We start from the raw sequence: 14,400 nt of genomic DNA, 5'->3' as shown, positions 1-14,400 counted from the left end.
TATACTGCTAAACTCAAACTTTGCCATCTGTTTCTGTCTTCCGCTATTAATCTCCATTTGATATCAGGTTCTATATTGTTAGCGTCTTTCTTCACATAATCTTCCCATCTTAGTTTAGGTCTACCTAATGATCTTTTTTCCATACGGTATTCTACAATCACCTATTTAACTAACGCTCCCGGCTTGTTCCTTTCATAACCTGCCCACCTTATTCTTCGTTCGGCAATCAATCTAACTATATTAAATTTCTGAAAAAATCTTTGTTGTTCAACGTTTTCTTTCAAATATCATTAGTCTTCTGTTTTTCTCAGTTTTATATTATTTATATTATTTTATATAACTTATATTTTAGATATTATACAACTTTAATTTTGTATTTTTTTTTATGTATTTGATTAATTAAAGAAATATTATAATTTCCTAAAATTAACGATTTAATTTATATGAATATAATTTTTGTATGCATTAAGTAAGTATATATTTCATACTTACATAATATTGGTAAGATATATATACATAGGTCGAATAAATACATTTGAGATTAGTGGTTTAAAATAGGTTGTGCACGGCTGGACTAAACGATGTCTCCGCACCGCTTTCCTTCTCACGCACCGTGAGGGTACTATCCCTTGCCGAGCTTGTCTTTCGCGTTCTACGTCGTTCTTGGTGGCCCTCATTTCTGCCACGAAGCGGATAACTATATCCCAATTGGACGGGTTTTACAGCATTAAATATAAAAATGCAATCTAAAATTTATAATTCGTCGTAGAAAAATGTGAAAAATTAATGATTTTATTTATTTATTGACACTAGTTACTGAGCTGTCCTATATTTTTTTGACTAAAAAAATCTCCATAGAAATCTCCTGCCATCTTAACCACTTATGAAAATATTCCTGGTAAGCATAAATGGGAATAGGCTTAAGATCGATTTTCATATTTTGTTTAATATCATCAATGGTTTGAAAACGACATCCTTTCAGTATCGATTTTAACTTCGGAATCAAAAAAAAAAAAAAAGTAGCACATAGCCAGACCGGGTGTGTAATAGTTGAGGAATTACTTCGCTAAAAATTAACGAATGAGCAATTAGCCGGAGTGAAATTGCAATGATCTATAAACCAGAATGTTTTCATGATGCAACATCTAAGAACCACTTTTCCACCTTTCTGCCCTTTTATTTCTAATATTTTCACGTAATTTTTTGACAAGAACATTGTAAAATTTCCACGTCTTTTTCGACTTCTCCAATAGTTAATTTACGATTATTTCAAATAATTTCACGATCACGAGCAACGATTCCATTAGTTTTACTGGTTAAGGTTTATCCTTAATATATACCATTCTTAAACCGTTTAAACCACTCAAAATATGTTAGACGAGACAGAAAATCATTTTCATAACTTTGTTGAGAATTCAAATTTCAATTGAACTTTTCTCTATTTTAAAACAAAATTTCAGTGCCACTTTTCTGGTCGCGCAAACTTCTGAGTGACGTTGCTAACTTGGTAGCGCTTTCATGTATGAAAAAAAAACTTGTGGGTGGCGCTTCTCTGGTAGCTTCGTCTGAAAGAAGCCTTTAAGGTGTGATTCCTATGCATGTGTCTAGAGACGCGTAGCTAATGCGGAGCGATTTAATTTTAGTCGCGCATGTATAACTTTACTTGTTTTTAAATATAACCGATTTTTAAGACCGCGGCCGTCGCGTGCGGCGACGACTATTTCGAGGACAGTCAAATCACACGATCCGCGTGGCTATTCATATTTTAATTTTACAAAGTTTGATATTTTATGAACATTGTGTGACATAAAATGTCTTCAAAAGCATTATTCACAATAGAAGAAGATACACAACTGAATATCCGAAGCGCAGATTTATCACATACAAGCTTGTTGTGCGTAGTAACGTCCATACTGAGCACACACAACACACAAAGTGAGCACACATGCTCGGTCTATGTGTGCTCTAGTGTGTACGCGGCTTTAGGCGTTTCCAATATTTATCATTGCGTGGGCAATCTATGTATATTTAATCAATACTATCTTGGAACTAATCATTAACTCTAATAAACATTTAAATGTTGAAAAATCTTATGAACCACTTGTCTTTTAACACATATCACCCTGCATTAAATTTATATTAAATCACTAATATTTCTTTTCCCTGCTGTGATCGCAGTCATTTGTTCTACAATTTCAGGAAAGCTAATTACAATAGTATTCGCAAATTTATCTCCTCTTTCGATTGGTATGCCACATTTCTCCCTCACAATATTAACTCAGCTACCTACCAATATATTTTATGATGCTTTGCATAAATCAATCATCGACTTTGTTCCTCAATGTAGATTTTACGAATCTATTTATTCTCCTTAGTTTAATACCGAGCTCAAAAAATATTATGCATAAAAATGAAGTGCAATCTAAGTTTAAGTCCTCTTCCAACATATCCCATTATAAAAAATTCTCATATCTTCGTGCCAGTGGCGTACATAGGAATTAATTTTGGGGGGGTTATGAAAAAATATATACTTAATGAAGGTTATAAATTAACTTACTTTTAATAACTATGAAAATTAGAATACATAAATTTAATTACAGGACAAAGTCTGATTTTCAAGGTAGATTTGCAAAATTATTTATTACTTCTTCAGTGTTTATTGAAATACTTCGATGGTTTGACATGAGAACTAATCCTGTTGTTCGATTTTCGCTTGTACTATTCTCAAGTACGATTCCAATCTTTTCAATGTCGAAAACGATCTTTCTGATGACACTGTTGAGACTGGTCAAGTTACTAATACCATATATTTGGAAAAAAATCAACGGATAGTTTATTCGATAACAGAATTTGGACATTCATTTTGAGGAATTTTTTTCCATTTTTCTGTACAAATTTTAATTCTGCTTCAAATGTATCGTAACTGGGTAAAACATTTTCATAAAAGAGTATACATTTTTCAAAATCATTATAACTGGGTTTAAATTTGTTAAGGAGATTTGGAATCAACTTTTGTAATATAGAAATAATTTCATTATGTTTTGATAATCGTTCTATTAATTGATTTTAAAAATAATCAATAAATGGTTTAAATATCGTTTGGTTATAATACTGCTCCGGTGATTCAGCTGGCATATTACTACGAGACTATTGGCACCCGGTAATTCGAAGTATTTGAATAGTTTCATCCAATACACTACATTTTTTTTTCGGCTTCTAAAAACAAACTGACATTTTTTATCGGCATTTATACGAATAGAAGATAAAACTTCTATACAATTTGTAACATTTTCACAACATTCAGATAAATCACAATTTACTTTTTGTAATGCATTACATAATGGCAATATAAATGAAAATAATTTTTCTATGACATATAATGCTATTATAAATTGAGACGCACGATGAGTTTTAGATAATTGAAAAGCTACTTGTGATATTTCTAAATTGTGATTACTTTCGAGATCATTTAATGTATACGCTATAACTTCGCTATAAATTCTTTAAATCTTAACATACTTTCGTGACGATTTACCCAACGTTTTTCACACATTTTTATAAGAGTACACTGTTGAGTACTTGGAATATGTTTTTTTATACATTTTTTTAAAACTGCAGATCTCATTGGAGATTTTCGAAAGAAATTTATAATTGTAGAAGCTGACCCAATACAGTTTCGTATTTCAGGAATGGTACACGATTTTCCGATTGCTAAATTAAGCGAGTGAGCCGCGCTAATATACTTTTGGACACCATTATACAAGCCACTCATTGCACTCGCCTCATCGTAATCTTGCCCGATTAAATTTTCTATTTTAAGTCCTAGTTTTCCTATTTCTCGAATAATTGTATATGCCATACCTTTTCCACTAGCATCATAAATAGGGACAAATTCTAAAAAGTCTTCTCTGATACAACCATTATCAATATATGTTACACACAAAGACATTTGTTCGATACGAGATATATCACATGTTTCATCTGCTAAAATAGCAAAGAATTTTGTTTGGTTCACTTTAAATACAATTTCTTTTTGAATAAGAGAGCCACATATTTGTATAATTTCATTTTGAATTATGGGACTAATGTAAACCGATTTTCCCGATGAATTCATCAAATTGTAGAGTCTGATCACCACTTAATGCTTGAAATCTTAACAAAGATCGAAAGTTACCGTCATTATTATCTTTCTCACAATTAAAAATTGGTCCATTATCGTTGTGACCTCTCATAGCTAATTCTTGACGACCGCAAAAAATTATTGTTTCTATTATTGATATTAATTTTAAGCGATTTTCGATAACTTGAGCTTTTCTAAAAGAATCTACTTGTGTTGTTACATCAAATGTTTTATTTTCTATTATTTTAACAAACTCTTCCGCTCTTAAAGTTGATAATTTATGATAATCAGTATTTGAATGCGTTATAAAACATTCCATAGCATTTTTCCATTTAATGGACTTATCAACTAATGCACCTACTTTTACAGAGCTACTTTTCCCCGATGTTTCATTTGAAAATAATACACACATTTTACAAAACGCACCTTTTAATTTACTCGAATATACTAACCAGGAGAAACGTGTAATCCATGATAATTGAAATTTTAATTTTCTTGTTGAAACTACTGGAAAGTTGTATGAAGAAGGTGGCTGCCATGGTTTTTTCAATAAATCATATTTAAACTTATCGTCAGATATTCTTTTATTAATATATAAACCAATATCACGAATATCCGTGAGATCAGTGGTATCAGTATTAATTTCATTACTTTTTTCAGGTTCGGTTACAGGTACTTTTTTATTAAAAAAATGTAATAATGAACGTTGAGATGTCATACTTAATATTGATATCTCGTCACAGAAATCACGACAAAATACACACGCACCAAATACCGAAACAACCGATGTCCGAAAGGCGAAAACCAACTAAATAGTAGATAGTAAATTCTGTTCGTCGTAAATCATAATAATCCTAATATCACTAATATCTAATAATAGTCCCTATACCTAGAATAAGGTTGTTTATAGTTTGACGTCGACATCGCGCGACGGTCCATTATCTTAATTCATAGAAATCCGGAATAAATAATAATAATTTTACACATACACAAGTATACGACAAAATAATAATCTCAAACTCCTTAACCGCTATAATATTATGTAGATACGTATACTTGAAACAACTTTTAGTATTATATTATGATATATTAGTTTATTACGTTGAATTAACTATTTTTTTTTTATACGTCTGCACTCTTAATTTTTCCCATACTAGACAGTTTGGTTTTAATTAATACATAGATTAAAGAAATGCACACGTGGGTCGTACTAACCATAAATTTCGGGAGGAGGGGGTTGAACCTCCAAAACCCCCACCTATATACGCCACTGACTTCGTGCTAAATTTTAATTTACTTGCTAAAAATGTTTTCGTTATTACAATGCGAATGTTGAAAAACAACTTACAGACAAACCCTATGCATTTTGGAAATACATTAAAGGCAAACGTTTTTCTAGCAATATACCTAAAATTATGTCTTATAATGACGTGAACTCCTCTGACGCAAATAGGGACTAATAGACGTAGCCATTTGGACGTGGCCTGTTTGGACGTGGGGACAAATGGACGTCAAAAAAAATATATATATATATATATATTTATAAGTTATAAACCATTGATATTCTATGTTTATAATATAACTAATGGTATGGTATCATAATATTAAACTTTATCGAATTTAATCGTTTTGGCAGTAGGTACCTTTTATATCAATATAAATAACTCATTGGTTTTTACAACTTGTAATAATTATCATACTTTATCGAAACATGGTGATACACGAAACACGACAATACACATTTATAACCCTGTTAGTCGAGTACAAATTTCATTCAAGTGTACATTTAAGGCTCGATGCACACGTGCGTTTTTCGCCTCTGCGGTGCCGCTAATACGGAAAACTTTATATGTGATCAAATCGTGCAATGCACATGTCTTGCGGCGCCGCTGCGTCACCGCTGCGTTCGGTGTCTACCGCAGATAACAACGTCGCCGCAACGGCACCGCGCACGCAAACCCGGTTCAGAAGTACATTGTTGTATATCGACTCATGCATACGTTCGATTTTTCCACGCAAAATGTCCGAAATCGACGATGTTGACATTGAGTTGTTGATCGGTGAAATCAAAAGTCATAAAGAAATTTGGAACATCGCTGATAAAAATTATCACGATAGGACCAAAAAAAAAGTTCTTGGATAAGCATCTGTCAGAATTTTTTTCTAGTGGTGGTATAGAGTCTCATACACGTTTCTTGAGAGATTAGCTTTGGAGATACTTTTGTTGCTAGTTCGTCAAACGAGCGAACACTCATTCGAAAATAAGTAAAAAAATTTTCTGGATTTTCTCTTATATCACTGAATGTAGTATAAAATTCACCTCTTAATAATCTTGAATCTGTAAATGGGTGCACCCAGTAACGTCTATCGTACGTACATATTTTTTGTGCACCAAGTAAGCTAAAATTGCCTTTTTTTTGTAATAAACCTCCATAGTTGGTAACTAAATGGCAACTAAAAACTAAAGTGATGTTCCATGCTGAAGGCCGTCTCGGGCGACTGGATGACGTGCGGTTACCGCAACAAAAACGCAATGGTGTGTATTCAACAACTGCGGCACCGCAGTGGCGAAAAACGCACGTGTGCATCGGGCTTAAGATATCAATAGGTTTGTTCATTTAGGAAAAAAAATTTACACTAATTAGTGTAATGTCTGGGTGAAGTGAAAGTACTTTTTCACAACAAGTGTACACTTTTTTGTAAAAGTTTTAAAAAGTGTAGTTTTACACGTTATTTGTTTTGTGTATCATTAGTGTACACTTTTTTCGCACTGACCCAAGTGTAAGTGTAGGCACAGCGTTTATAGTGTAGCGTTGATCGTTATCAAATTAAGCCCTTATCAGCTAAAAATGTAATCTGCAATTTCAAATAAATGTAGAAACACGACTAACTAAATATTAAATATCAAATACCGACTATTATAATCGTTTATAGTATTTGGACTCACGAATACTGTGGTTGAGTTATAAAAATAATAAAATATATAATATATGATATTTTTATATTTTATTATATTTATATATATTTGATTATAAATAATATATAAAAATAATTTAAACAACTTTCATAGTCGTCATCGTTTACATACACAGCTGCTGGGATTTTGATAGGATTCCACAGCTCTAACAATAATTTGTCATCGGAAGAGTCACAAAACTCCATCACGTGCAATTTTTGTATTTCTATTTCTTTTAATATCATAATTGTTAATTATTAATATTAAATATTACACAAAAAATTTACTTAACTATTGTTCAATTCTACTACCAATAGAAATAAATTATTATTAATTATTAAAATTGATAGCAAAAGGTCAGCTGATTAATCTATACCAAAACCGTTTGTTTTGAAGACAGGTATTCGATCACACCCCTTACACTTCACCCAGACACTACACTAATTAGTGAACACTTTTTTTTCCTAAACGAACAAACCTATTAATTAGTTCAAATCGCAATGGTGAAGTTTTTTTGAATGAATATTTTTGACATTAAAATTTACATATTATACTTAATATAAATAACTTATTTATTTTATTTACTGATTTATATATATTTTTTTTTGACGTCCAAACTGCTGCGTCCATTTTTCCTAGATCGCCCCTGACGAACTTACGACTGCAAATATATTTTCTGCCTTCTTTTCTTCGGTTTACAGCACTAAGAAAAATGATCGATCGATCGACTAACTAGATATTCCCACTTTTGATCTACCTAACAACTTATACTTTAGTGTTGATGATGTTTATCATAAACTATCTAACCTATGGGGTGTTGGTTTTGTTGATCCTGACAGGCTCTCCGGTACATTTTTATATAAGATTAGGGAAATGTTGACATATCCTCTATGGATCTTATTTAAGCGTTCTTTAGACGATGGCTTATTCCCATTTATGTTCAAACTTAGCTCAATTATACCGGTTTTAAAGTCAAGGTCTCCTAGTTTAATTTCAAAATATCGCCTAATAGCCATACAATCTCATATATCAAAAATATTTGAATCGCTTATCCTTAATGGAATCCAAAGACCTACTAATAACATTTTAATGGAAAACAGCATGGTTTTCGTCCGACCTGGATGACCTGTTTAGCTTACACCTGTAATCTTATATTTTCCAACTATATTTTTAATGTATCCAAAACCAATCACAAGTAGATATAATATACAATGACTTCAGTAAAGCTTTTGACTCAGTGGATCATAAGACCCTTATTCTTGCCCTCAAACAATATGGTTTTGGTGAACTACTACTGTCCTGGATTAGATGTTATCTCAGTCACCGATATCAATGGGTTATGATATTTGGCATCAAGTCTAATATATTTTTAGTTCCTTCTGGTGTCCCTCAGAGAGTAAGTTGCATATAGATTATATTTGCTCAAAGCGTTTAAAGCACTAGGTTTTATTATGCTTTTGTCTAAAGATTTCAGGCAAGGAGTGTCTCTTAAAGTTTTATTCTGTATAATATTGTCAAACCTATTCTAGAATACGGTTGTGTAGTATGGGATCCTTCTAATGCCAATGACTCACTTCAGCTTGAACGAGTTCAGCGAAAGTTCCTACGCTTTGTCAGTTACTCACTCAATATACACTGTCTTATACACAATTATACCCCTGTTTCTAGTTTGATTGAACTATCCTCAGCTGAGCGTAGGCGCAATGATGGAATTAAATTCCTAAATGGTCTATTGAACGGTAACATCGATTCACCTGTCTTAATGTCTCATATGTTTCAAAGTACCTCAGCGGGCAACTAGAAATAACGCTCCCTTCTTTATCCCCCATTACTTAACTAACTACATAAAAAATGAGCCACTTAGGTGCCTTATGTCTAATGCTAACACGTACTTTTATGGGGCAGTTCGTCCTTTATTTAACTATGGTGGTGGGTGCCTGATGTTTGGGTGGGTGTGGGTATGGGGTGGGTTGGGTGGATAAATTTACACTCTAGTTAGTAAATCTTAGGAATGTACACATTAAGTGACCATCGATCTGTAGATGGGTAGGATAATATGATGCGATAGAGCAATTCGCCTATTAATGCATGTCTTTATACCATATCAAGTATATTACATATATTCTCATTTATATCTATTATACAGCATGCAAATACATCTTTTAAACATTTTAAGATGGATACTTAAATTATCAATAGCCCCGTGAAACATTTTTGAAACAACTTTTTTTAAATTACAGTTGTTTAAAAAATGAAATAAACTGTATTTTGTTTTACATTTCTTTAATTTTAATAACGTATTTAATATTTAAATAATTAAACCTATATTTATATACCTACGCTTCAAATTTATATTAAGTGTTTTTTCTAAAATCACTATGAAGAAGGTAGCAATAAGTTAGGTAAATATGTAATAATTAATACCTAATTTATAATTATAATTTTCAGTCTGTATGATTATTGATTTATAATAAAATATGAGGCATTTTACTCGATCATAATTTATATTATTATTACTATAATTATGCGCTGTTTTAAGCGAAACATTTAACAATAAGGGCTGGAACCCGATTGAGCACGATTGATCTTTTTCGTAATCCGATTGAGCACGGTGGCAACAAAACAATAGGAATCAAAAAAGAACCCAAAAACCACACGATTGAGCACGAAAATGGGTGCGACGTTGCCGCTTTGTACCGTAGAATATTATTCAGTGTACCGTATTACTGTGTATTCAAGATTTTTTTATAATTATTATGTAATTCAATTTTAGATTTGTAAAGATTATTTCAAAATTTAAAATTTTAACGGCTCAAGTTTTCTAAAATAAATAACTCTCCAATAGAAAAACGACAAGACACCTTTTTTTCGCATTTTTTATATTGTTAGTGTATAGAGCTCGGTGCTTCCATATTATTATTACAAAATAAAATACATTTGAATATAATTATTTATAATTAAAAATCTTTTATTGAATTTTAATCACATGTTATAATTACACTTTTTTTTTCATCTAAAAAATAGCACTCATACAATTGTCATGAAAAAGGTAAAACTTTAAATTTTTTTCCCTAAATATATATTTCCAACTTTCAATAAGTATTTAAGTAGGTTGTCAGTATTTTTAAATTCAGAGTACTCACGATAAGCCTTTATAGCGGTATTTTTAACGCACGATAAAATCAAGGTGAACGTGATAGTTTTCGAAATATCGTGCCATAATTTTACTGCGTGACACTCGTGTGTTGTGCTCTATTCATTTTAATTTTCTTTAACAAAACGCTAATGTGTTACTTAATAGTTTTCAATCTGACAACGTTGTACACAATATTTTTTTTTTACCGTGCTCAATCGGGTCGTCAAAAAGGTCGGTCGACAACGACCGTGTTCAATCGGGTATCACCGACAATAAGTACAATAGTATTCTAAAATAGATTTAATAGTGCGGGCTGTCGGTTATAATCGCCTACCTTCTCCTGGATACGCCATTGCTAAATAGTATCTACCTAATAGATGAAATTGGAGTGATAAATTGCGAGTGAACCGAGTGACTTTATGATAATTAAATTTTCAATATAATCATTCAATCATGTAACCTGTCATTATTTTGCTCTAACTTTTTGGGTGGTGGTATTAACAAATTTTTATACTTTGCCCCACCAAATAAAATAAAAGTCGGCGCCACTGACCATACCTGTAACTAAAAAAAACAAAAATTAGTCTTAAAATTACTTCTTTTACAAGAAGTAGATGAAAAACAAGGTATCATAAAATATATATTGTCAAATGAAAAAAAAAGGAATTGCATGAAATGTTTTTGACCAGGAAAATGAAGGATTTTTCAGTGTCACGATAACAAACATTTATGGCAAGTTAAAATCAAATGCCGGGAATTTTTTAGATTCAACTGGGATCAATTTAATTATGTATTAAACTATATAATTCCACATTTTTATCAAGTTCTCGGATCACACGGTTTGTGCACGTCTTGACTGCTCTTGTCAGAATCGGTTACAATTATAAACAAGTAGTACCTGTGTGGCTAAAATTAAATCGCGCCATGTCAGCCGCATATCTCTGGACGTGTGCATAGGAATCACATCTGAAATGTTTATACTGAGTATTTTTCGATTATACCTAATATTGTTAATATTAATATTTATTATTTTAGTGTGAGGAGATCCAAATACCAAAGGGTGAAGGACAACTTAGAGTATTTAATGGTTTTGATTGTAATGTGACTGTTAAGTCTACTATCTTATCGGTACATAACTTGAATTCAATGGAAACATTAGATATAAGATATACTCCAGTTTTTAATGAAATTGCATTTCCCATTGATTTTATTTTGGACCCTTCGTGTTTGTCAAACTTACCAATAAATAATTTGACGAGTAATGTTTATATTACAGAAGGAAAAGTTAGTACCTTTAATTAATTATTTTATTAATTTGTAAAACTTTTTTAATGTACTCAATGATTAATTTACATTTATAAATTACAGACAACTTCCTATTTTTTAACTCGCAATAAAGATAAACTTGATTTAAGAAGAATTGGTACTGTGGATAGTTTCAGTAAACCTAAAAATGGAAATTCAATTTTAAGGTTAACAATTTTTATTTGCATTTATACATAACTAATAAGTAATAATAATATATTTATACATGCAACTGAGTGCTAAATGTATATAAATATAAAAAACATTTTTAATAGGCATAAGCTTGCGCACGGAGTAGTCAGGGTAGACACTCGATAACTCTGTGAACCTTCTTTTCCTTACCAAAATATTCAATGTTATCACAATAATAAATAACCATATTATGTTCATCCACTTCGAAACGTCCGTAAACGGTAAATACATTTATAAGAATATTGAAAAAATATAATTATTAAGTTAAATGAAATTACCTTATCCAAATTTATTGTTAATACATATTAAATGTTAATATTTTATCTATGACTACCCTGGCAGTAATGTCTGCGCACGTTTATAGGTGTATAGAACCTAGTAATATTGTCTCATCCACTTTTTTTTAAATTGTATGTATAAATATAGGTTTAATTAGGATAATACCATACTTTTTGTATGGTTTTTCTACCATATTATAAATATTTTACCTGTATTATACATTATTATTGTTGTATTATTTTATATAATTTGAAAACAATAATTTGTATTATAAATATATAAGTGTGTTAAAAAAACTATAACAGTTTATTTTTATAGTATCTTATTAGTACGGGTATTAGTGATTTATTACATACCTACTTAAATTTTACATGAGTACTTACCAATTGGATAAACATCTAAATGATGAAATAGTTGACATAAAATAAGATCACATGGGTACAGGATATTAAGATAACACTTTGACATTTTTTTTAACTTAAATATTTCAAATTGTTTTCAGGTTAATAACCAGCGATGATTTAATTAACAGTGTTATTACACTCAAAGATAAAGAAAGCAGTAATGCGACGATTGAAATTAATTTAAATTCATTGTCAACAGTTATTGCAATACCCATAAGAAAGTAAGTTATTTATACAATTACCGTCTTCTAAATATGTTCACGTTCCTAAATAAATGTTAGGTAAAATATTTATTCCTATCACTCATAATAAAAATGTAACATTGATAAAAGACATTTAACCATTATATTAATATTTTTTGAGTAAAAAATTATGAGGAAAATATACTACTATTATGATTTAAGAGTCTTGGAATGATATACATTTTAAAAATATAACATGCTTTATCAAACCTTTAATATTTTTTTCTTAATATATACGTTTATATTATAAAAAACTTTAGCAATATTTGTTATGTTTTTAAAATAACTAATAATATCTCAATTCTAAAAACTTATTGTAAGGCTTTATGAATTATTTTTTGTAAGAAACTAAGATCATACCATACTCTTCAGTCTCCAGTTTATGTTTGTATACTTATGAATAAATGAAATCAATATTCATTACCTATCATTTATGGTTAATCTAAATAGGTAATTAATATATTTTTTAGTATCTGATAAAGTAATAAATAATTATTGATTATTATTTATAAGCTAAAAAGCAAAAAAAAAATTGTTTCTCCTATCTTAAGGTTTCAAATATAATGTTATATTTATTATTATTTATAATGTTAGCAATTGATGAAAAAGTAGAAAAATAATATTAGATTTAATCGGATAACGAGTGGTTTGTATTTAAATTCCGGTTCAGCGAATTATAATTCTTATTAGTTTTTTCCCATTTCTTTCATTATAGATTTAAACATTTGATTTTTGAATAATATTTTATAATAATTAATATGCATATAAAGTCTAAATAAGAAAACTAAATAATAATAATCACATTATTTTTCAGATATAGTATTTTCTTACAAAAAGAATTTCTTCTAGATTTCAATTTTTTACCGGCTAGTGTAAACACACTAATATTACAACGGAATTCTGGACATACGGTAGATTTTTATAGTAACTAATTTAAACCAATATTTTTATGTAATTACATTTTAACAAATTAATATTGTATAGAATTCAAAATTGGAAGTATTAGAGGAAGGAAGTTTTATTAGTTTAGCATGGCAATTACCTCAAATTATTGCAATGACTACTGCAGAAGTTATGTTCTCGATTACATCTTTAGAATTTGCATTTACTCAAGTAAAATTCATTTTTAAAGATATTATATTATGGTTTTTAAAATTATATTATTTTACAGGCACCTTCGAGTATGAAGTCTTTATTGGCAGCTGTTAATTTACTGACTGTAGCATTTGGAAATCTTATAGTTGTGTTCGTTTCCGAAGTACGATTTTTCGAGAATCAAGTACGGTATAAAAATTGTATTGTTTTATTTAAATGTCTTAACCTAAACATTTTTTTAGGCATATGAATATTTACTTTTTGCTGGTCTGATGGTAATTGATATGATCATATTTATTTTAATGAGTTTTAAGTATAAATATAAAAATATCAATGATACTGACCTAACTCTTTCATACAATGAAGAAAACAAACATAACTAAAGTAATGAATTTGTGTATTTGATAATCTGATGTGATGAACTTACATTTATTTTAAATTAATTTTTTTTGTCTATAATAATGCTTCATAATATATTGTATTTATAGTTTTGTACAAAAATAATCTTATCAATATTTATCAAAATTATACATATTAGTATTTATTTAGTTTCTACTTTATATCATATATTTTATACTTTTTTCAATTCCTTATCATTTTTACACTGAATTGGCTAAGTATTTTTTTTGTGATATCAGTTTTTTTATTCTTATTATTTTTACAGAAGCTAT

The 14,400-nt window shown here is 29.8% G+C and overlaps 1 protein-coding gene across 1 annotated transcript in view; it reads left to right on the top strand.

Annotated features, from left to right (window-relative positions):
• LOC112687622 (peptide transporter family 1-like) overlaps positions 1-14,193 on the top strand; it is a 40,124-nt gene extending 25,931 nt beyond the window's left edge. Inside the window, exons 9-15 of the mRNA XM_025560424.1 lie at positions 11,248-11,496; positions 11,581-11,684; positions 12,491-12,613; positions 13,449-13,545; positions 13,619-13,747; positions 13,806-13,913; positions 13,972-14,193. Coding sequence (XP_025416209.1) covers positions 11,248-11,496; positions 11,581-11,684; positions 12,491-12,613; positions 13,449-13,545; positions 13,619-13,747; positions 13,806-13,913; positions 13,972-14,112 — 951 coding nt within the window. The 3' untranslated portion in view covers positions 14,113-14,193. The remainder of the gene's footprint in view (positions 1-11,247; positions 11,497-11,580; positions 11,685-12,490; positions 12,614-13,448; positions 13,546-13,618; positions 13,748-13,805; positions 13,914-13,971) is intronic.
• Positions 14,194-14,400: the final 207 nt, after the last annotated feature.

Source organism: Sipha flava, unplaced genomic scaffold (assembly GCF_003268045.1).
Source record: "Sipha flava isolate LNK unplaced genomic scaffold, YSA_version1 35a_pilon_pilon, whole genome shotgun sequence".
NCBI lineage: Eukaryota > Metazoa > Arthropoda > Insecta > Hemiptera > Aphididae > Sipha > Sipha flava.
The sequence above is the reverse complement of the archived record's forward strand: the minus strand, read 5'-3'. Positions and strand labels throughout refer to the sequence as shown.